Consider the following 24,182-nt stretch of genomic DNA (forward strand, 5'->3'; position numbering starts at 1 on the left):
TCTCGCTAATTGTGATGTTGTGCATTGATCATATTGTTATTTTATCCTAGGAGATAGACGACCAAAGGATCTCGAGCACCAAGGAGTGACCAAAATTCTATCTTAATGAAACTACATAACTGCAGGCCTTAACTAGTTTGAAATTTGATATTTTGTCGATATCCGAGTTCTTTACTTTAATTTGTAAATTTTCTATATTAATACAAGTTTTATTTTATTTTATTTTCGTCTCAGATTGTTATTTGTAATAATAAAGACATAATTTTCTTATTTTACCTTCTGAAACGAATCCGAGATAGTTTAGAAAATTTATGGAAATCGAGAAAAGTAAATTAATTCATTTTCAGGATTTATGCTACCATTTTAATGGGTTTTCTTAGAGTGGACAAATCTATTTTACACAAATTTTTGGTGTAGTAACGTTGATTACTAATTTTGGTTCTGTTTCTTGTACAAAACATTGAAAACAACATATTCCAATGGGTTGTCCAACTTGGTTTCTAGAATGATTATTACAGTTCAGAATCAAAACCTGAATGTGAATCAATCAGTAGCGGTTGTTAACCACGGCGAAAGGCCAACAAAATTTTGTGGACAAAATTTGAAGATATGACAACAAAAGATGTGCTTCTAGCTGACCACATAAACTATTTTAAATCCTTGAAGGAAGATCCTAATACTTTTTCAGAGGGAGAATGAGAATCAGAGGTGGATATATCACTACCTTCAATAGGGTTGAAGCTTGGAAGTATTCAGACTTCATATGCCAAACTATCCTAAATTGTTTACACGAATCATTGTATCTAGTGTATTCTACATATCAAACGACAAAAAAATTGTGGGAGGCTTTAGACCACAAATATCAATCCGAAGATACTGGAGCTAAAAAAAATTTAGTTTTCAAATTCTTGAAGTATACTATGTTTGATTCCAAACTAGTGGTGAAACATGTGGATGAATTCCAACTGATTATTAATGGAATTCTCGCTGAAAAGATGGTCATTAGCGAATTATTCCAAGTGCCATCTATTATTGAAAAGATACCTCCCATATGAAATGACTTCAAGAATCACCTTAAGCATAAGAGGAAGGAAATGACTGTTGAAGAGCATATTGTCAGACTTCGCATAGAAAAGGAAAATAGAATTAATGCCAAAAATCCCAACAAAGAATCAGTCAAGGAGGCTAAGGCAAACGTGGTAGAATTCAAGGACTTCAAGAAGGGAAAACATTATATAATAGGTCAAAGGTTGGACCTAAAGGTGGAATTTTCAAGAGGGAAAAGTTCCAGGGAAAGTGCTATAACTGTGGAAAAATTGGGCACAAGTCTATTGAATGCATACAATGAAAGAAAGTTAAAGCTCATGAGGTAAATGTTGCAGAGGACTTGGGTCGTGTTGTAATCTCTGAAGTCAACATGGTTGAGTCTAACCTAAGAGAATTGTGTCTTGATATGAGAGTCACATGTCATATTTGTTGCAATAAGGATTCCTTTCTTGAGTTGATATCTTACAACAATGGGAAGAGCTTTACATGGGCAATGCTACGAATTCTGAGATCAAGGGAAAAGGTACTATAGTCTTGAAGATGACTACTAACAAAGAATTTAAGCTGCAAAATGTATTGTATGTTCTTGACATATAGAAAAATCTTGTATCTAAGACACTTTTAAGTGTTCACAGATTTGGGATGGTGTTTGAATCCCAAAAGTTGATATTTTCTAAGGGGGAATGTTTATGGGAATAGGGTTTGTATCCAATGATATGTGGAAACTCAATGCAATCTCTATAAAGCCAAACGCATGAATAATAATATCACTTCTTCTTATGTTTATATGCTTGAGTCATTTAATTTATGGCATGGTAGACTTGGACATATTAATTATGATACCTTACGAAGTCTAATTAACTTGGAACACATCCCTTAGTTTCACATCAATTATAATCATAAATATGAAATATGTGTTGATGCAAAATTAACAAGATCATCATTTCAAACAGTTGAAAGAGATACTGAACCGCTTGATTTAATACATGGTGACGTTTGTGACTAAAATTTGTACAAACAAGGGGAGGGAATAAATACTTTATTACCATCATTGATGATAACACGAAGTGCTGCTATGTCTATTTATTTAAGAGCAAATATGGAGCTATAGAGAAATTTAAACTCTATAAGTAGGAAGTTGAAACCAACATAATAAAAGGATTAAGATAGTAAGAAGTGATTGTGGTGGCAAATATATTGAACCGTTTGGTGAATTTTTTTCACAACATGGTATTATTCACCAAATAACACCACCATATTCTTCTCAATCTAATGGAGTAGTCGAGCAAAAAAATTAGACTCTAAAAAATATGATGAATGCTTTGCTAGAAAGCTATGGGTTATCACAAAACATATGTGAGAAAGCTTTTCTTTAAGTTAATTACCTTTTAAATAAATTACCTTGAAAGAAATTATAAGACACCATATAAGTTATGGAAAGTAAAAATTCTTCATACAAAAACTTGCAAATGTGGGGGTATCTTGCCAAGGTAATGGCCTCATTAAAAAATCAAATGAAAATAGGTCATAAAATTATGGATTGTATTCTCATTAGCTATGCAGAACATAGATATACATATCGATTTCTTGTATATGAATCAAATAACCTGAAGATATAAAGCACGATAATGGAATCAAAGAATGCATCATTTTAAAGATATATTCCCTTACAAAACTAGGGTGGTTGATCAAAGTTGAATAAAATGAACTTTAGAGACTAACATGAAGATAGTCTAGATGATCAACAAGAGGCTGAAATAGAGCCAATAAGGAGCAAATAGACAAGAGTGGAAATATCATTTGGATCAAATTTCCTAACCTTTATGCTTGAGGCTGAACCTTAAACATATAGTGATGCTATATAATCTTCAGAAGGTACCTTATGGAATGAAGCCATTAAAAGTGAGATCTAACCCATTATACAAAATAATACATGTGAATTAGTGGATCTTCATTCGAGAATGAACCACTAAATTCAAATGGATTTTAAAAAAAATGAAAGTAGGTGGAATAATTGATAAGTACAAAGACATATTGGTAATAAAAGGTCATCGACAAAGGAAAGGCCTTGATTATTTTGATACATACTCTCTTGTATCAAGAATAACATCAATAAGAATGATACTTTCAATTAATGTGTTGCGAAATTTAGAAGTATATCAAACGGATGTTAAAATTGCTTTTCTAAATGGAGATATTGACAAAGAAATATACATGGGACAACTTAAGGGTCATGTAGTTTCAAGTCAATAAGGAAAAGTATGTAGATTGATGAAGTCTTGTATGGACTTAAGAAAGTACCAAAATAATGGCATGAGAAGTTCGATATTGTCATGATGAAAAATGACTTTAAGATAAATGAGTGTGAAAAATGTGTATATTAAAAGCCAAAAACATAGGATACGTGATTCTATGTTTATTTGTTGATGACATACTCATTGTTGGAAGTAACAATGAAATAGTAAAACATACCAAAGATATATTGATAAGTGCTTAATTTAGTTAATATTTTACTTTTAAATTACTCCTTAATTATTGATTTTTGTGGCTTATTTGTTCATTTTAATTCATTTTCTGTGTAGGACGTAAGATTCTGGAAATTGCACAAAAAGGAAAGCATTCTACATTTTTTTATTTGGTCACGACTGGAGACATGGGCACGACTCTAGGCATGACACGGTCTGACGTGGCAATTTCTAGAAGATCCAGTCAGCATTTCTAGAAGCACAAATGAATTGGTCTAACGTTTCTGGAATTGAATTAAACTCAAGTTTTAGGATAATATTTTAAATATTTTATTTTATCTTTGTTTTAGGTATTTTAGTTTAAATAGGTTTTAGTATTTTAATTAAGTTTTAGGATATTATTTTTATATTTTATCTTTGTTATAGGTATTTTAGTTTAAATAGTTTTAGTATTTTAATTAAGTTTTAGGATATTATTTTTATATTTTATCTTTGTTTTAGGTATTTTAGTATAAATAGTTTTAAGTATTTTAATTAGGATTCAAGATGTGTTAGCTTGTTTTAGGAATTTGAAGGCTATAAATACCCTCAAAGGGTAACCCTAGAAACATATCTCTCACATCTGAGAATAAAATCTTCTTTCTCTCTCTAGATTTCTCTCTATTTTTTGTATATATTCCTATTTCTTTTAGAATTTCGTTTTCAACAATTGCTAAGTATGACTTTGGTCATGCTTAGCTAATTATCTTTTAAGCTGAGTGCTAAAGCGAAGACTCAATTCCAAGTGTGAGAATTGTAAGGTACATAAATTACTTCGGTTTTTCTCTATGTTTTCTGAGCTTACTTTTCAAATCAAAATGATTTCAACATTGGTCCGGATGTTTGGTTAACGTTTGAAGAAGGATTTGCTTATTGAAGCATATTCAACTTCCTGAGAACATACTTAGCAAAATTGTTGCTAAGAGGAAACTGAGATCGAATCAGTTATTGTTGAAACGACAAAATCTGAGTTGGCAGCGAAGAATTGTCCTTGTAAGCCGACGTGAATCTTGAAGTAAAAATATGTTTAAATGTTCCGAGGAATTTGAGGCAAAGCTGAAGACTGAGGCTGCTTCACAATAAGTTTCTCTTTATCTCAATCGCTTTCAATTATTTATTTAATTCTTTCTTTTATTTATTTATTTATTTATTTTAAAATAATTGTTAAAACCCCCTTTTATTTACTATTATTATTTTTTATTTTCCTTTTATTTATTAATCTATTTTATTTTATTAAATCTTTTCAACTTTATCTGGAATTCTATCTCCTCCTAAAATCAAGAAACAATTTTACTAAATAAGAAACACCAGAGTCCTGTGGATCGACCATTTTTCTCTATACTACCTTTTCTTTTCTATTTAAGAACCCGAAATTATTTTGATAACAAAACGACGGTTATTAAATTGGCACCGTTGCCGGGGACTATCGGTAAGTACTGATTTATTTTTTTAGTTTTTGATTTATGACCAGAAGGAACCCAGGTGAATTAGTAGATCTAGATCTGGAGATCAAAGCACGAAGAATCCACGCATAAACGCTTCGATAAAAGAGAAAAATATAAGAAGAATAGGAGAAGAGTTAGCAAAGTCAAATCCGGAGATAGACTCTGAAGCATACGCATACAACATCCTAATGGCAGAAGAAGAACAAACAATCTGAGAGCTGACAATAGCTTCTGTCACTCAGAAGCCATTATGCATCAATTTTCCTAGTGGCGGGACTCTGTTTCAATTAAAGACGGGACACATTCATCTTCTTCCACCTTCTACTGCTTTCCCACTGAATCCGTACAAACACTTGTTGGAATTCCACATGGTTTGCACTAGCATGAAACCACAGGGAGTTACCGAAGATCAAATTAAATTGAGAGCTTTCCCTTTCTCTTTAGCCGACTTAGGTAAAGATTGGTTATTTTTTACCTTTTATTCAGTTCATGGGCTGACATGAATCGAATGACAGGTTCTTTCCACGGCTAAAGCAAGCGAGTTACGAAGGATCATTCTTTTCATTCAACAAAAGATCGAAGAAAGTCTTTATGACTATTGGGAGCAATTTAAAAAGCTTTGTGCACGTTGTCCGTAACACGGATTAAGTGAGAAAACGTTAATTCAATACTTTTATGAAGGCCTTTTACTAATGGAGATGGAAAGTGGATGCCGCCAGTAGAGGAGCATTAGTCAAACATGATCCAACAATAATAAGGAATTGATTTCAACCATGGCAACCAACTCTCAACAGTTTTCAAGTGAACCCAACCGACGGGTTTCATGAGATAAATACTTTTTCCCTTGAGATAAGTTAGACAAATTAACTGAAGTAGTTAATTCACTTGTTGCAGGAAAATCTGGAGCAACAAGAGCATGTGGGATACGAACAAAGCTAGACCATCCGACGGATTGCTGCCCACTGATACAAGAAGGAGGCAATGCAGAAATCAATGCCATAGGGAACTTTCTAGGTCCTCCACAAAGACAATGTAACCCATACAAAAGTACTTATAATCCAAGATGGCGAGAGCACCCACTTCAGCTATACGGCAAATCAAAGACCAATTTATCAACCAACCTCCTTCTCAATAGTAAACGCAGAAACCATCATTGGAGGAACTCATAGGAAGTTAGCAATTCACAAGAAAAGTTCATTGCATCCTAGGAAAATTCCAAAGTCGAACCGAAACACATATTCAAGAGTTAGATAACCAAGTAAGCTGACTATCTCAAACTATGGGAAAATGGAATCACAAGAAGGCTACCTTCTCAAATGGAGTTAAATCCGAGAAAGAATGTTAGTGCCATCACACTCCGAAGTGGAAAAGTTATCTTACCCAAAGATCCAACAGAAAAAGTCAAACATTAGAAAGAACTAGAGAACATACCACCTTCAGAAATATAAGGTACGTCTAACACCCATCATTCTCTTTCTTCTCATGAAATCACGCCACCCACCGTTCCCATCAAGATTAAAGCATGATAAAGAGATGAAGAAAATGAGATCTTATAAGTGCTCTATAAAGTTCAAGTTAACATACCTCTTCTTGAAGTAATTCGACAAGTACCAAGGTATGCTCGATTTTTAAAAGAACTTTGCACTGCAAAGAGGAAATTAATGGGCCACGAAAAGTTAAATTTGGGAAAACATATCTCTGTAATTTTCAATGAAAGCTCCCACCAAAGATGAAGGATCAAGGTGTTCGCTATACCTTGCAAAATAAGTGATTTTAAAATTAAACGTGCAATGTGTGACTTAGGAGCTTCAATTAATGTTATGCCATTTTCTATATATAAAATGATTACTAACGAAACTTGAAGGAAACATGAATAACCATATAGTTGGTTGACGATCTGTGATTTATCCAGTGGAGTAATAGAAAACCATCTTAGTAAAGGTCGATGTATTATTTTTTTCCTGCAGATTTCTATGTCATTGAAATGGAACATGACAGGTCGGATACTTATTCCGAGGTACTTTAGGCCGAGCCTTCCTAAACACCGCACATATAAGATCGATGTTAGAAGTGGTATACTGACAATGGAATTTGATGGTGAGATCCTTGAATTTGATGTTTACAAGAAATGAAATGACCTGATCATGTTGAAAGAATTAATTCTGTTGATATTATAGATCATTTAATTGATGAATATTGAATCTAATTTTTCTTATGATATTTTAAGGATCCTGAACTTGCCACGAAGATAAAGAAATGGAGTTTTAAAATATTTCAATCAATTCTGATTTATCTTATCTTTCTCTAAAACTAAAATTTTACCTTCTGTTTTGCATACATTTGAGGTAGAATTGAAGCAATTACCGGAGCATTTGAAATATGCCTTTTTGGGTGAAAATGAAACTTTGCATGTGATCATTTCAAGTAAATTATCTGAAGAAGAAGAGGAAGCTTTGGTAGCAGTGTTGCGCTCTCACAAAGAAACCATAGGATGGACCATTGCCGACATTAAAGGATTAAGTCTCTCGACTTGCTGCACAAATCCAAGTCAAAGAAGGAGCAAAACTATCACAAGAAAGACAACGCCGATTAAATCCCCAATGATGGAAGTAGTAAAGAAAGAAATTCAAAAACTTCTTGATGCTGATGTCATCTATCCAATATCGGATAGTAATTGGGTAAGTCCAATTCATGTGTTTCCCAAGAAAACGGGAGTCATAGTAGTCAAAAGTCAAGAAGGGGAGTTAGTGCCAATAAGAGTTCAAATGGATGGCGAGTTTATATGATTACAGGAAGTTGAACTCTCTTACTCGAAATGATCATTTTCCTCTTCCTTTTATAGATCAAATGATTGAAAAATTAGTTGGGAAAACTCATTATTGTTGCCTGATGATTTTTCAGGTTTTTTTCCAAATTCCAATGGCGCCAGAGGATCAAGAAAAAATGACTTTACTTGTCCATTCGGTACATTTGCATATAGACGAATGCCCTTTGGTCTTTGTAACGCACCGACCACCTTCCAAAGATGCATGTTAAGTATATTTTCTGACTATGTGGAGATGGGCATCGAAGTCTTTATTGATGACTTCACAGTTATGGTAATTCTTTTAATGAATGTCTTGATAATTAACTAATGTTCTTAAAGATGCTTAGAATATAACCTCTTTTAAACTATGAAAAATGTCATTTTATGGTTGATAAAGGGTTACTTTTAGGTCATTGTTTCCTCAAAAGGGATTGCGGTTGATAGAGCTAAAACAAATGTTATACACTCACTTCCTTACCCACAACTGTGAGGGAAATTCGTTCTTTTCTTGGCCATGCAGGATTTTACCACAGGTTTATTAAGGACATTTCGAAGATAACAAACCTTTATGCAATCTACTTCAAAAGAATCAAGACTTTGGCTTCAATTCAAAATGCAAGGAGTATTTCGATTCATTAAAGGAAAAGCTTATTTCAGCTCCAATTGTTCAGTCGCCAGATTAGAATTACCCCTTTGAACATATGTGTGACGCATCAAATACTAGCGTTGGAGCCGTTCTCGGCCAGAAAATAGGGAAAGAGCCACATGTCATTGCTTGTGCGTCCCGAACTTTGGACTCGGCTCAGAAAAATTATTCGACTATGGAAAGAGAACTTTTTGCTTTAAAAAAATTTAGATCCTATTTGTTTGGCACTAAAATTACTATTTTTTCTGATCATGCATCTATAAGGTATTTGATGAGCAAAAATAAAGCAAAATCGAGGCTTATCCGATGGATCCTGCTTTTATAGGAATTTAACTTGGAAATTAAAGATAAAAAGAGATGCAAAAATCTGGTAGCGGATCACTTGAGTTGAATTCCCCTTTCCACATCCGAACCACCACTTAGAGAATAATTTCCCGAAGAAAAACTTATGGTGGCGCAAAGCATAACCCCATGGTTTGCAAACATGGTTAATTTTGCCACAAATAAGTTACCATTAGATTTACCAAGAGCTGATATCATCGAATTAAGCAAAAATCCCGATACTATATTGGGACAATCCTTATTTATGGAAGCAGTGCTCGAATCAGGTAATTCGACGATGTATTACTGAAAGTGAGGTAAATTCAATTTACAATTTTGTCATTCTTACTCTTGTGGTGGTCATTTTGGGCCAAAACGTACAACTTATAAAATTCTTGAATGCGGTTTCCTTTTACCTAAAATCTTTCGAGACTCTTATATGTTTTAAAAACTAGTGAAAGATGTCAACGTACAGGTGGTTTAAGCCGTAAGAATGAAATGTCACTTAATTTTATACAAGTTTGTGAAATTTTTTATGTTTGGGGAATCGACTATATGGGTCCTTTTACTTCATCATTTGGAAATACTTATATTATTTTAGCTGTAGTTTAGGTTTGGCACGGTACGGGCTATAATAAGCGACAGAGGAACATATTTCATAAACCGAGTGATCGAGTCGCTAATGAAGAAATTTGGAGTAACTCAATCAATGCTACCGCTTACCGTCCCAAACAAATAGACAGAAAGAAGTATCAAATCGATAAATTAAAACAATTCTTGAGAAAATTGTTAAACCAGACAGAAATGATTGGAGTTTTAAATTAACCGATGCACTTTGGGGCATATCGAACTACTTAAAGGTCTCATTGGGATGTCACTATAACCGTCTTGTTTTCGGTAAACCATGTCATTTACCAGTTGAGTTAGAACATCGTGCTTATTGGGCCGTTAAACAATGTAACATGGACATGTATGCAATTGGTGAAGCTCAAAAATTATACATTCAAGAACTTGAGGAAACCCGAAGAATGCCTATGATAATGCTCGGATATTTAAAGAAAAACAAAAGAATTTCGATAGTATAATTTCTTTAAAAAATTCTTTTAGTAAAATGTTTTATTATTTAACTCCAAATTTAAACTTTTTGCAGGAAAACTCAAATCAAAATGGCTAGGACCGTTTATAGTAACTCAAGTATTTCCTTGCGATGCTGTTGAAGTTGAAGATAACTCAGGAGTTCAATTAAAGTTAATGGTCAAAGATTGAAGTCGTATTATGAAAATGCTCCGGTTGGTCTAATCGAAGAAATAAATTTAGAGGAACCCACACTTTGAAAAACTCAGGTCATCGAGCTAATTACGTTAAACAAAAGCGCTTGATGGGAGGCAACCCATTTCGTTCTATTTTTTATTTTTATTTTTATTTCATTTTATTTTTATTTTTTATTCGTTTTATTTCGTTTTATTTTATTTTATTTTTTAGCAAACTTTATTTCATTCTATTTATTTAATTAATTTTATTTTATTTTTCTCTGAACATATCAGAATTCTGATAAAATATTTAACGAAAAAATAGTGCAGAAAAACTGACTTGGTTCGAATAGTGCAGAAAATACACAACAGATTCGAACAATGCAGTGCAGAAAAAATAGATTTGGTTCAAACTATGCAGAAAGTTCGAACAAAACAGTGCAGTATCGGACATTCTACTCTACAACAGCTCGTCTCGACGTGGTCGCGGTCGCCACTAGAGTGGAGAGTATTCTTTTTCCCTCTCTTTGTTTTAAATTTGATATACGTTTTGAGACGAAACAAAATAAGTGAGGGGGGAAGGATATGCATGTCGTTGTAATTTTCCTTGACTTGTTTAATTGTTTGAAATTGAGATATTCTGATTTTGATGTGTTGGGATCGTTGGTTGCTAGTCTTGAATTTCGCTTTATACTCTTGTTTCCTTTGGATTATGATCATGTTTTGATCGAATTTAATTGCATGATTGGTGATTGGTATAGCTGGTGAAATTTTGTTGAGTATTGATATTTCATGCTTTTGTTGATAAAGATGAACTTGACTCAATGCACATAAACGTTTCTTGTGAGACTTGGGCCTAACGAGCATACATTTTCTTTTTGCTCATAGTTTGACTTGTGTGTGCCGAACTAATTAGGATATTCTAGAACTTGTAATCACAATGCATATCGAGACTACATGTTGAACGTAATGTTTTAAAGTGATAGGGGCTCCTAGGATAAACCCACTTTCCCAAAAAGCCTACCCGTTTATATATCCACTGGTGAACCAAATTTGAGCTATTTCCCTTTCTTTGTTTTACACCTCATAATTAAACCCAAAGCCTTTCTTTTTATTTTCCTCTCTTTCACACCCTTGCCGAGACTTGAGATCTTGTATCATTCTTATTCCACGAAATAAAAAAAAATCATTGTTTCAAAAAAAAATCCAAAAAAAAAGTTGTCCACTGTTTCAAACAGCAGAGAAAAAGAAAAAAAATAGACCCTTGTTCAAAAAATAGGGAAGGAAAAATTGATAGCTTAAATTGTCTTTCATCTATTCTTTTTTCCTTGTTTTGTTCTTCATTGCGCTTCATGTTAATTCATGGATTGTTCTTAATTGTTTTGATCTCTTGTTTCAGTATTTCAAACATTTCTTTTTGGCCTTTTCCCAACCCTAACCTAAGCCCCCATTAAACCTTGTTTAAGACCCCTTGATTATTGTATTATGTTTATTTTAGTAGTGGAGACTTGATTGGATTTCAAGCCTATGGTAATATTTTGGTTAGTTTTGGTTTTATCGATTTCATTTACCCCAAACACTTTGAGCGGATATGTGTGAATCTTTGTGAGGTATTGAGTCATGTTTCATTGAAATTGACAATTAATTGGGATATCTTGCTTACTTTAAATTTTCTTGGTTATGTCTTTGCTTGATTGTAACTTGAATTCGGCAAATTTCATGGACATAATTCGATCGAAAGTTTGAGGAATAAATTGAAATTGAAGATGACAACTTGTGATTTTGATTTATTAATTGATGAATGCTTGAGGGAAGCATTGGATAAGTGAGGGGGATTTGATAAGTGCTTAATTTAGTTAATATTTTACTTTTAAATTACTCCTTAATCATTGATTTTTGTGGCTTATTTGTTCATTTAATTCATTTTATGTGCATGACGTAAGATTCTGGAAATTACACTAAAAGGAAGGCATTCTGTAATTTTTTTATTATTTGGTCATGGTTGGAGACATGGGCACGACTCTAGGCATGGCACGGTCTGACGTGGCAGTTTCTAAAAGATCCAGTCAGCGTTTCTAGAAGCACGAATGGATTGGTCTCACGTTTTGGAATTTGGATTTGAATTAAACTCAAGTTTTAGGATAATATTTTAAATATTATATTTATCTTTTTTTTAGGTATTTTAGTTTAATAGGTTAGTATTTTAATTCAGTGTTAGGATATTATTTTTATATTTTATCTTTGTTTTAGGTATTTTAGTTTAAATTGGTTTTAGTATTTTAATTAAGTTTTAGGATATTATTTTTATATTTTATCTTTGTTTTAGGTATTTTAGTTTAAATAGTTTTAAGTGTTTTAATTAGGATTTAAGATGTTTTAGCTTGTTTTTAGGAATTTGAAGGCTATAAATACCCTCTAAAGGTAAGCCTAGAAACATATCTCTCACATCTGAGAATAAAATCTTCTTTTTCTCTCTAGCTTTCTCTCTATTTTTCGCATATCTTCTTATTTTCTTTTAGAATTTCGTTTTCAACAATTGCTAACTATGACTTTGGTCATGCTTAGCTAATTTTATTTTAAGCCGAGAGCTAAAGCGAAGACTCAATTCCAAGAATGAGAATTGTAAGGTACTTAAATCACTTCAGATTTTTCTCTCTGTTTTCTGAGCTTACTTTTCAAATCAAAACGATTTCAACATTGGTCTGGATGTTGTTATGGTTAACGTTTGAAGAAGGATTTGCTTATTGAAGCATATTCAACTTCTCGAGAAAAAACTTAGCAAAATTGTTTGTTAAGAGGAAACTGAGATCGGAATCAGTTATTTTGAAACGACACAATCCGAGTTGGCAGCGAAGAATTGTCCTTGTAAGCCGACATGAATCTTGAAGGAAAATATGTTTCGATGATCCGAGGAATTTGAGGTAAAGCTGAAGTCTGAGGTTGTTTTTACAATAAGTTTCTTTTTATCTCAATCTCTTTCAATTATTTATTTAATTATTTCTTTTATTTAATTCTTATCTTTTATTTTAAAAACAATTTTTAAAAACCCCCTTTTTATTACTATTATTTATTATTTTATTATTTTCCTTTTTATTTATTATTATCTATTTTATTTTATTAAATCTTTTCAACTTTACTTCTCCTCTTAAAATCAAGAAACAATTTTACTAAATCGGTAACACCACAGTCCCTGTGAATTGACCCTTCTTCTCTATACTACCTTTTTCTTTTCTATTTAAGAAGCTAGAATTATTTTGATAACAAAAAGACGATTATCATATATTAAATTCAAGATTTGACATGGAATATATGGGACTGAGCAACACGATTTTGGGTATTGAAATTAAAATGTCATCTGAAGTCCTCATATTGACTCAGTCACACTATGTGGACAAGATTCTTGAGAAATTTAACAAAGATGATTATGGTATTAATATAACTCCAATAGATTTTTGTTCAAACTTGTCTTAAAACCACGGTGAAAGTGTTCATCAAGTAGAATATGCAAGGATCATAGGCAACCTAATGTATCTTATGAGTTGTACTAGATCGGTTATTGTTTTTACTTCGAGCAATCTAAGTAGAATTCCAAGCAGTTCAAGAAAAGACTACTGGAAAGGGATAACAATGATATTGAGATATCTCATATATACTCGAGAAAATGGATTGCATTATTCCAAAGATCCTGCTGTCTTAGAAGGATACTCTGGTGCCAATTGGACATCGGATATGTAAGATATCAAAACTACAAGTGAATATATATTTACTTTGGGAGGAGGAGTTGTGTCATGAAAATCTTCAAGACAAACAGTTATTACTAGATCCACAATGGAATCTGAGTTTTTAGCTTTAGATAAATCTAGAGAGGACGTAGAGTGACTTCGATATTTTCTTGTGGATATACCTGAATGACCGAAACCTGTGCCCACGATATGCATATAATGTGACAACCAAGAAACAATTGCTATAGCATAAAATTTCATGTACAATAATAATTCAAGACATACGCGTTGTCAACATAATACCTTTAGACAATTGATCTGGGATGGTAGGTGGGATGGGCTGACTCCCATCGTAACAGGAATGAAAAAAAAAACAAAAAAAAACAAAAACAATATGGGAGTAAAATTGTAAATGCAGTGGCAAAACAAGAAAGCTTGCGTAGAAAATTTTTAGGTTTGTTAAGCATGGACTGGATACAAACATGCACATACCCACACAAAGAATCTTGCCCTAGGGGATAGTACTTGATTTCTCAAACCAGTCTAGCAAGTTGAAGCCAAATTTTCTGAGGGCTGAAATTCTATCCCATATAACTATTCTTCTTCTGAACTTGTCATGGTATTTTTATTTTGCTTAATACTATCCATTGCTTGAGGACAAGTAATAGTTTAAGTTTGGGGTGTGATAACTCCGTAAAAAGGTCATATTTGGGACCTTTTCACTTAAGTTATAGACTATCTTAGAGCTCATATAGGATCATATAGATGTATTTAGGAGCATATAGTTGCATGTGGTGAAATTCTGTTTGTCGCGGCATTTTATTTTGTAATCATTGTTGCTTTATAGGGAAGGTGTTTGTCTGGTGATGTGCAGGATTTGGGAGCAAGGAAAAGTAAAAGGGAAATGCCATGACATAAGGAGACTGTTGAGCAGAATGCAAATACCGAACCAGCTGGCATTTCGAGAGCGATCAAAACGAAAGAATAATATTTTTAGTAAAAGCCAACTGTCATGGCATAAAAAGGGCTTTCTGCAATCAGCAATAATTGAGGGGTCAGTTACCATCTTCGCACCGACTCTCACATAAAAGGAATGAACTTTAGGGTGCTAGTGTAATTTTAACACAAAACCCTAGGTTCATTCTCTCCTATAAATAGAAAATGAAGCATGACTTTTTTAGGAGACTTGGAGATTTTTAAAAAGCCGCCAAGAGTCTAAAAATTCGGAGTAAAAGTTCTCTCTTTTTTCCGTCAATCGTTTTTGTCGTGGCATTCCTCCGTTGACAAGCTAGAGGGAGTGGAGAACTAGGCATCCGAGAGAAGCTAGATCGCTGGGACAGTTTGTGGTGGCCGAGGGAAGCTCCAGCAGTGCATGTCGAAGGATTTTCCTCCTTCCATTTTCTCTTTGCTTTCATATTTATCTTTTGGGTTGTAAGGAAAGGATTAACTTGCTTTGTGCTTTCTTATTTCGAACCCCACCATGAACTAATCCTATTTAGTGGGAGTTTATTTTGGATATTTAAGATTTGCTTTAATGAATGATTGTTTTTCTATGTTATAATATGTTTTGCTTATGAATTTTAATGCCTTAAGGTTGTAGGAGCTATGACAGTAGCCATTCCTTAGATGATTACTTAGTGTTCGAGAGAATGCCTAAGTATCATATCCTTAGTATTCGAGAGAAACTAGGGAGGAACCATATAAGTAAGGGGTTCTAGATTGTAACTAGGCCTAATCCACCTTAGAGATAAGGCTAGGATTTTATTCGACTAAAAGGAGTTGTGCATGAGCGATAGGTTAGATGTTAAAGCTACCGCAAAAAGGTATTACCGAGACATACCCTATTATCTGGACCAATAGGATCCTTGCAGTAGCTAACGCCAATCGGTTTTGCCAATGCATCTTCAATCTGTCAAGACTCTTAACTAGAGATAGCATAGGGCACCCTTAGAAAACTCTATTAGGCAGAGAAGGCATAGAAGTAAGACCATTATGAGAAGTAGACTTAAATTTCCTAAGCAACTCCTATCACTCATTCCCATAGTATCTTGTCGTGTGAGGAGTCTAAAGTCCTTATAATCAAATCCAGTATTTACAATTTATTTTACCTTTACATTTTTATTTGATTGCACTACACACAATCCATTTTGCCACAACATATCCATTTACTACCACATTGCCATCGTTCCATTTCCAACCATCCATTCATTTTGCCACAGCATTATCATTTGTATATATACCATCTCTAACTTTACTTAGGTGACAGAGTAAAGTGTCGTGACAAACTTATTTGATTTCCCCCAATCCCTATGGAGAACAATACTCACTCATCACTTTATTACTTGTTTGATTGTGTATACTTGCATAAATTTCCGCACCCATATATAGTACTCACAAATAGTAGACATAGGGCATAACATTTATGGAAGCACCCAAATCACACATAGCTCTTTTAATTCCTACCTTACCAGTTTTACAGAGTACAACAAACATACTTTGATCCTTTAGCTTAGGTGGAAGCCTACGTTGTAAAAAAAACTTATACATTTTCACCTAAGTTTACCTTCTCATTTCGAGTAAGTCTCATTTTATTTGTACAAAGATATTTCAAGAATCTGGCATACCTTGGTACTTTTCATATTACTTCAAGAAGAGGTATGTTTATCTCCACTTTTTGAAAAAAAAAATCAAGAATCTTCTTTTCCTCGACTTGTGTATCTCGTTTAACCAACCTTGATGGAAGGGGAGGTGGCTTCATATAGGGATAAATCGTGGGAGAAGGTTGCAATTCATCTTTCTTTTTCCTATGAGATCTTGCATCATTCTTTATGGGATTCTACGGTAACATTTTCTTTTTCTTAGGAACTTGTGACATCATCTTTAGGTATTGGTGCGATAACAGTGCCACTCCGAAGGGTGATGGAACTAACGTTTTCTTATGGGTTAGCCTCGGTTTAAGATGGTACCCTTCCTTGCGATTTTATTCGTCCCACGGTTTGAGCCAAATGGTATATTTTCTTTTCTAACTCTTGTAGATGTGCCTTAGTCCATTGTTGAAACTTCTCATAGGATAACGCCAAACGTTTGACGATGGACTCTAATGATAATGTCGATGATTGGTACGATTATTGTGGTAGTGGCATCAGTTGATATGACTGATTTAGTCAAGGATTTTGTGCATAGCTAAAGTTCGGATGATCTATACACCTCGGATTATAGGTATTTATGTGAGGATTGTAAGGTTTCTAGGGAGGTCCTAGAAAATTACCAACTATATTTACTTGTGCAGTACTGTTTTCTTGTAACATCTAACAACAATCAATGGGATGGTCTGACCTTGTGCATATTTCGCAAAGTCTAGTGGTACATGTTTTGCCTACATCAAGAGATAGAATAATATCAACCATCTTATCAATTTTATTTTCCAATGAAATTGTACTTATCTCGTGAACTCGACGAGTAGGTTCACTGTAAGAGCCAAACTGTTGAGAGTTAGAGACCATGGTAGAAATTAGATTTGTGGACGCATGCGGAATCATATTCACAAGTGATCAACAACTAGCTGTATCAATCATCCTCATCTCCAAATGAAGTAGTCCTTCAAAGAAATATTAGAGGAGATTCTATTCGGTTAACCCGTGCTGTGGACAGCTAGCACAAAGTTTCTTGAATAGTTTCCAATAGTCGTATAACGAATCTCCATCCCTTTGTCAGATTCATAAGATGCTTCATCTTAATTTACTCGTCTTCGTCGCAAGAAAGAACATGTCAAGAAAAAGACGAGTCATTTTAGCCCAAGTATTAATAGAATTAGGTGGTAAATAGAATAGTCAATCCTTAGCCAAATTGGCTAAAGATAAAGGAAAGGCATGAAGTTTAATTTGATCATCGAATACTCCTTGTGGTTTCATGCTATAGCAAACTATATGAAAATCAATAAGATGTTTATGAATATTTTCACTCGGCAATCCATGGAAAGTATATAGAAGATGGATCAAGCCAGTTTTGAGTTTGAATGGTGTTTCTCTATTCGGGAATGTGATGCATACTTTTTTTGTTCGACAAGTACAATGGCTAGTTTTCAGATTTTTTTGATCAACCATAGGGATTGGTTCATTGTCTTGCAGGGATTCTAAGTCAGATGTTACATCAAGAACTGGATTAGGTAGGTTTTGTTCTTGTTGTTGTCGTCTTCTTTCCCTAAGTGTGTGTGCATGTAATCTTTGGGCTATTGCTTCGATCTCAGGTTCAAAATCAACTAGTTCACATGGATTCTTCCTGGTTGTCATAAATCAAAACAATTAATATTAGTAATTTGTTGAAGTCCCTGACAATGACGCCAATTTGACAAGCATTGAATTTTTTAAATAAATAAAGTATTTTTCTCAAATAAATAAACTAAGAACGTAGTATAAAGAAGAAATGGTCAATTCGCAAGGACTTAGAAATTTTCAATATTGGTTTGAATTGATATTGATCCAAGAAAACTGTAAAAGTAAAATAAAGGGGTTTTAGAAAAATAAATTAAATAAATTGAAATGAATAAAAATATGAAAAGTAGATGATTGAAAATAATCTTAAGAGTCATGCCAAGACACTAAAAGAATACTAGCTAGATGTCGTTCTGATGCTTTGTGACCTAGTCATGTCCTCTCTACTCAAGAGGTGTAGGCTACCTAGGTGTTAGATGTTGATGTTCTATGACCGATATTTCACCCTAGGTACTTGGAAATTAGTATCAATTGGAAGTAAGATACGGATGCTTTGTGACCCAGATCTTATTTAGAGTACCTTTATCATAAGTTAAAGGGGTGTAAGTCCCATAATGATGATGTGACCCTGGATTACATCATGATGTTTACTTATTTTTGTATGATTAGTACTTGATGGCTATGGTGACACCAGGTGCTATCATTGTGTTGTGTGATGATTGTGTATTGCATATGATGATGAATAGTTGTAGGATATTGTGATTAGAGACCTAATATATTTATGTTCATTGACAGACCCTTAGTTGAGAACTAGGGGAAGCATGAGACTCATACTCAAGGGTGAAACTAGGATGAAATTATGGGAGGGGCCAAGTTGCTTATCTTTGAAACTAATAAGGTTCTAAAAGATAAATAAACTAAACAATAGAGGATTAAGGCTTAAGTTAAAATTGTCATGTCTTAAAAAGTAATTAAACCAAAATTGTTAGAGGCAAGATTTAATTTCATTTAACTTTAAGACTGATAATGTTATAAAAAATAATTAAACTATAAAATTTTAGGTCATGACTTAATTTTAATGGTTTCAAAACTTTTAACAACTTAAAATACAATTAAACCATAAAAGTTGTGGTGGATCATGTCCCCTTCCGTCTCCAAGTGGTTCTGCCATTGTTCATACCATTGTGATTGTGGATATACTTTGGATAGATGGTTAGATACCATTGATGACATTGTTAGTATTGCTTCTCTGACTATACTCTAATGGCATGCTTATGTAATGTATTCATGTAGTATAGTAGAGGTATTGTGTGGCGCGGGGCTTGCGATAGTGGTGAAACTTGGTGATAGAGTTTGGGGAGGCAACTTAAAATTTTAAAAAACTTAGAGGTTTAAATTAAGATTTTTAAAAATTTTAAAGGGTTTAGTTTATATATTTTCCAAAAAAATTAGGGTCAATCTACAATATTTGAAATTTTTAGAGGCTTAATGAGAATTTTTAAAATTATGGGAGGGGATTTAATTAAGAAAATTAAAAATTTAATTTGAATTTCTAAAAATTTGGGGAGGAAATTAATTTTTTTAGAATTTTAAGGGTCAAAATTATAATTTTTTAAATTTAGGGGGATCATGGCCCCCTCTAGTCTAGCTTGTGTTTCGCCCCCTGACTTGCGAGCTCAGCGTTCGGAATGTGTTTATGTTCACATATTTCAGGTTATGTGGGGTGCGATGAGACAATAATATCATCGAAGGAATCTCAAAGTACCAAAATACAATAATGACAACTTGGTGGACATGTAAATGTTATGATTGTAAAATGGGTAAACGTATAATATTTTATTATTTTATTTATTGGATTTTTAAATTGAGGCCCCGTATTTATAAATGGTTATGGTTTCATACTTTGTGTAAATTTCGAATAAATGGTTTAACAAAATTGTTAGTCACTTTGGTAATTTCGTGTGACACTCGAATTCATGTGATTAGGGTGTTACAACATGAACATGTTAGAGTATTTTCAAGAGCAGATGATCGAATAGATAATGTGAAATATAACAGGGTTGGTTTGATCCTCCGGCGGTCTTACAATGTTTCAGAGGCTATAGTCATCGGAGAGATTGTTTATGGAATATATCCGAGAGAAGTATAACAATATATAGATTCTGATTTACATATTCTTAGTATCTTATATATTAAATTCGAATTATCATTTAACGCTCAAGTTTATAATTAAACTATCTAATAACCTTATTATTATGATATTAATATTTTAAAGATTTATTTATAGTATTTTGAAGTTTAAATATTTGTCTAAAATTTAAATCTATCGCAAAACATTCTCTTCAAAGCAGTTGGTTTTGGCAGTTATTATCAAAACAAGTTTTTTCTTATTTCTCAACATCAAAACAGGTTCTAATTCTGTAATTCTCGGAAGCATAAAATTCTCGACGATCACTTAAAATATTGTAGATCTGATAATTGTATCAGATATACACCATAATTGTCTTCCGTTTCTCCCATGGCGGTCCATCGATACTGTGTGCCTTTCCTTTTGATCTCCGTTTTCATTCCTTTTGTTTGTGCTGAGATTCGATTCGCCGAAATCCAACATGATAACCGTCCCATAATCCCGTTCGACGAGTTCGGCTTCACTCATACCGGCCACCTCGAACTTAATGTCTCTAACATCAAACTCTCGAACCCAAATCCTGATCTCGATAGGTCCAAACTCGGGTTCTTCCTATGCACCGGAGATGCATGGATGCAAGTGCTTTTACAACTCGAAGAGGGGTATATCGATTGCGCTCTCGACTCCGATTTCGTTGAACTCATCTTAGAATTCAAGTCCCTCAAAGGGAAATCTAGTTTCGATACCGCTTATAAAGAGAACAATGCTGATCTATACACGCTTGCATTCGCCAACTGCCTTAACAATGTCAAAGTGTCGATGAAAGTCCGGTCGGCGATGTACAATCTCGACGGTAAGGAAAATCGCCGCGATTATCTCCCCTCCGGACTAACAAATCTCCCTAGGATTTACTTCCTTTTCGCCCTCGTTTATTTGACTCTGGCGGGGATTTGGGTGTACGTACTTTACATAAAACGACTCACCGTCTTTAGGATCCATTTCTTCATGCTGGCCGTGGTTCTTTTAAAGGCCATTAATTTGTTATGTGAAGCTGAGGATAAGTCTTATATTAAACGCACTGGAAGCGCTCATGGTTGGGATGTTTTGTTCTACATCTTCAGTTTCTTGAAAGGGATAATGCTTTTTTCATTGATCGTTTTGATCGGTACCGGGTGGTCGTTTCTGAAACCTTACTTGCAAGACAAGGAAAAGAAGGTTTTGATGATTGTGATTCCACTTCAGGTCATTGCTCATGTTGCTCAGATTGTTCTCGATGAAACTGGACCGTTTGGTCACGATTGGATCGTGTGGAAACAGGTGTTTTTGCTCGTCGATGTCGTTTGTTGTTGCGCGGTGTTGCTTCCCATCGTTTGGTCGATTAAGAATTTGCGAGAGGCGGCTAAGACCGACGGGAAAGCTGCGGTGAATCTGATGAAGTTGACTCTGTTTAGGCAATATTACGTCGTGGTTATCTGTTATATTTACTTTACTCGTGTTGTGGTTTATACATTTGTGACGATTACTTCGTATAAGTATCTTTGGACGAGTGTAGTCGCCGGAGAATTGGCCACGCTAGCGTTTTATGTGTTTACCGGGTATAAGTTCAAACCAGAGCCACATAATCCATATTTTTCGATTGGTGATGAGGAGGAAGAAGTTGCAGCAGAGCAGTTGAAGCTCGAAGATGAAATTGAACTGTGCTAGCATTCACTGAGCAATATATATATAGGTTAGATCAACTTACACAACGTAAAACTCTTTAGTTTTATACAGATTTAGAATCGTTGGATGAGTGAAAATAGATAGATATTGACTCATTTTTTTCCAGTGAATATCTTCTCATTTCTTATTGTTTATCTTAGCGATTTATTTTCACTCATCTAACGATTCTAAATCTATGTAAAATTAAAAAAGTTTTATCTTGTGTAACAGGATCCTATATATAGAGAGAGAGAATGATTGAAAGAAAATGGTGGAGGGGATCAATTGGAAAGTTTAGTAGATGTCTGATCATCAAAAAATGTGATATTTCATCCTTCTGTACATATGTACATGCAATTTAATGCTTTTAGATCTATTATGCAATCTCCTGTTTGGAGGTGATAGGATAACGTTTAAACTTTTGATTCACAATAGTGAATTTAACGGCTTTTGTAATCAGAGATGGATTGAGCGAAAAATTTTAAATTCTTATATATTTTTATATTGTTTTGTATCTTCGATTAAAAATATATTTTCATCTCTTAAATTTTTTTATGTTCGCCCTTTGACATAAAATTCTACATCCATCCTATCTATAACTATTTAATCCTTGTTTATAGATATTCATTACTCATTTTGAGAACATGTGGTGAAAAGTTGCAATTCTTGCATCGTAAATGCTGGTTTTATCTGCTACCTTACTACTGTGGAAGATATGCTCTGGATTTTAGTGGCATGATTTTTTTTTTCCTTTCCAATTTCTCATGGCTTTGCTATAGTTAATTCAAATTAACTCATGTTGCACATTTGTTTTGATAAATGAGTATTTTGGTAGAGATTTTCTAAATTTATAAGATCTCGAATTCAAGATATATTTAAGTGATATCAAATTGATTTTCACTTAAATTTTATACCTCGTTGGTTAGTGGAATGAATTTAATGTATGAGGTTCTGGCTTTATGTTTGGAGTTGAAAGTCAAAACGAAGCTTTGCATTTGAAAGAAAATGAAGTTGAAAGTCAAAGCGATGTTGTTCTCCTTAGGAATTATTCTTCAGCAAAAATATTAGGATAAATTATGTATTTAGTCATTAAATTATTTGTGCAGTTTTGTTTTGATCATCTAGCAATTTGTTTTTTTAAATCATGTCTAACATTATGTTTTGATTTCACTTTGATCACCCATCGTTAAAAATAATAGAATTGATCATGTGACATTTTTTATTTTATTTTTCAATGGTGATGTGACATTGTTGTATGGTGACATGTCAGCGATATTATTAAATTTTTTAACTTTGGGTGACCAAAATAAAACTAAAACTTAATTTTATGTATGATATAAAAAATAATTAAATGAACAAAATGAAACCGTATGGATAATTGGGTGACTAAATACATAATTTACCCAAAATATTATTATAGACTAGAGTGTATGCTTTTGCGTTTGTAATTTGCTAGAAAGAATAGTCAAGAAGTATATGAATTTGTATGTGCACTAATTTATGAGAATACTAATATTTTTTAATTTTATTATATAAATAGTATCGAACATTATTTGAAGAAATTATATATTTTTTTGATAATGTACAATAATTAAGTGTCTGATTAGACATATCTTTATCCTATGTAGCAAGACGTATTAAAATTTAGTACTTTAATTAGTTGAAAAGGGAATGAAAGAATTGTTATCCACTCATTCCTTTCAAAATTTCAAAATATTAAAGGCTCCTTCTTTATTTTTAGTTAACATGTGATAAATACAAAGTTATTATATGTTCAATCATACTTATGATATTCACGATATTAGAACTTAGAATTTTAAATAATAACAATACTTTTTTTTATCATCAAAATCGTTTGGTTCGTGATAGAAGTATTATTTCCTAGCAACACTTTTAACTAAAATATAACATTTTTAGAGAAAATGATCTTTTATTGAACGGTCTTTCTAACCTAAATACCTCACATCTCTTCCATTTTTACACCAAAAATATATATAAAAAATCACGAGTTTTTAAATGAAAAAAATTTAAAGGTATGTTTTTTTTATTTATGAGTTTATTATTATATTATATAATTAAATTTTATATTTTTATTTCAAAATAAATATTTCATTCTGATTAATGTTTTGGTGTATGCTTTGTACTCGTCATTTAATATGGATTTTGATATATACAAAATTAAGAAATTTTCAAAACGTGATGTTAATAGTTTTATTTATTTTATAATTATTTAATTTCTGTATAGTTATTTAATCATATTTATTTTATTTATTATATTCATATAACTAACATAGTATTTGTTTTAGTTATTATAACATTAATATATTTTTATTCTAAAAATAAATACTTCACTTCGACTAAGTTTTTGGTGTATATTTATCACTTAAATTTAATATGAATC

At 33.0% G+C, this 24,182-nt stretch overlaps 1 protein-coding gene across 1 annotated transcript; it reads left to right on the forward strand.

Annotated features, from left to right (window-relative positions):
- Positions 1-20,454: 20,454 nt before the first annotated feature.
- On the forward strand, positions 20,455-21,784 carry LOC120146362 (protein CANDIDATE G-PROTEIN COUPLED RECEPTOR 7-like). Its single transcript, XM_039159951.1, has one exon. The coding sequence runs from the start codon at positions 20,471-20,473 to the stop codon at positions 21,782-21,784; it is 1,314 nt and encodes a 437-aa protein (XP_039015882.1). The 5' UTR covers positions 20,455-20,470.
- The last annotated feature ends 2,398 nt before the right edge of the window (positions 21,785-24,182 follow it).

This window comes from Hibiscus syriacus, unplaced genomic scaffold, assembly GCF_006381635.1.
Source record: "Hibiscus syriacus cultivar Baekdansim isolate YM2019G1 unplaced genomic scaffold, ASM638163v2 tig00110912_pilon, whole genome shotgun sequence".
Taxonomy (NCBI): Eukaryota; Viridiplantae; Streptophyta; class Magnoliopsida; order Malvales; family Malvaceae; genus Hibiscus; species Hibiscus syriacus.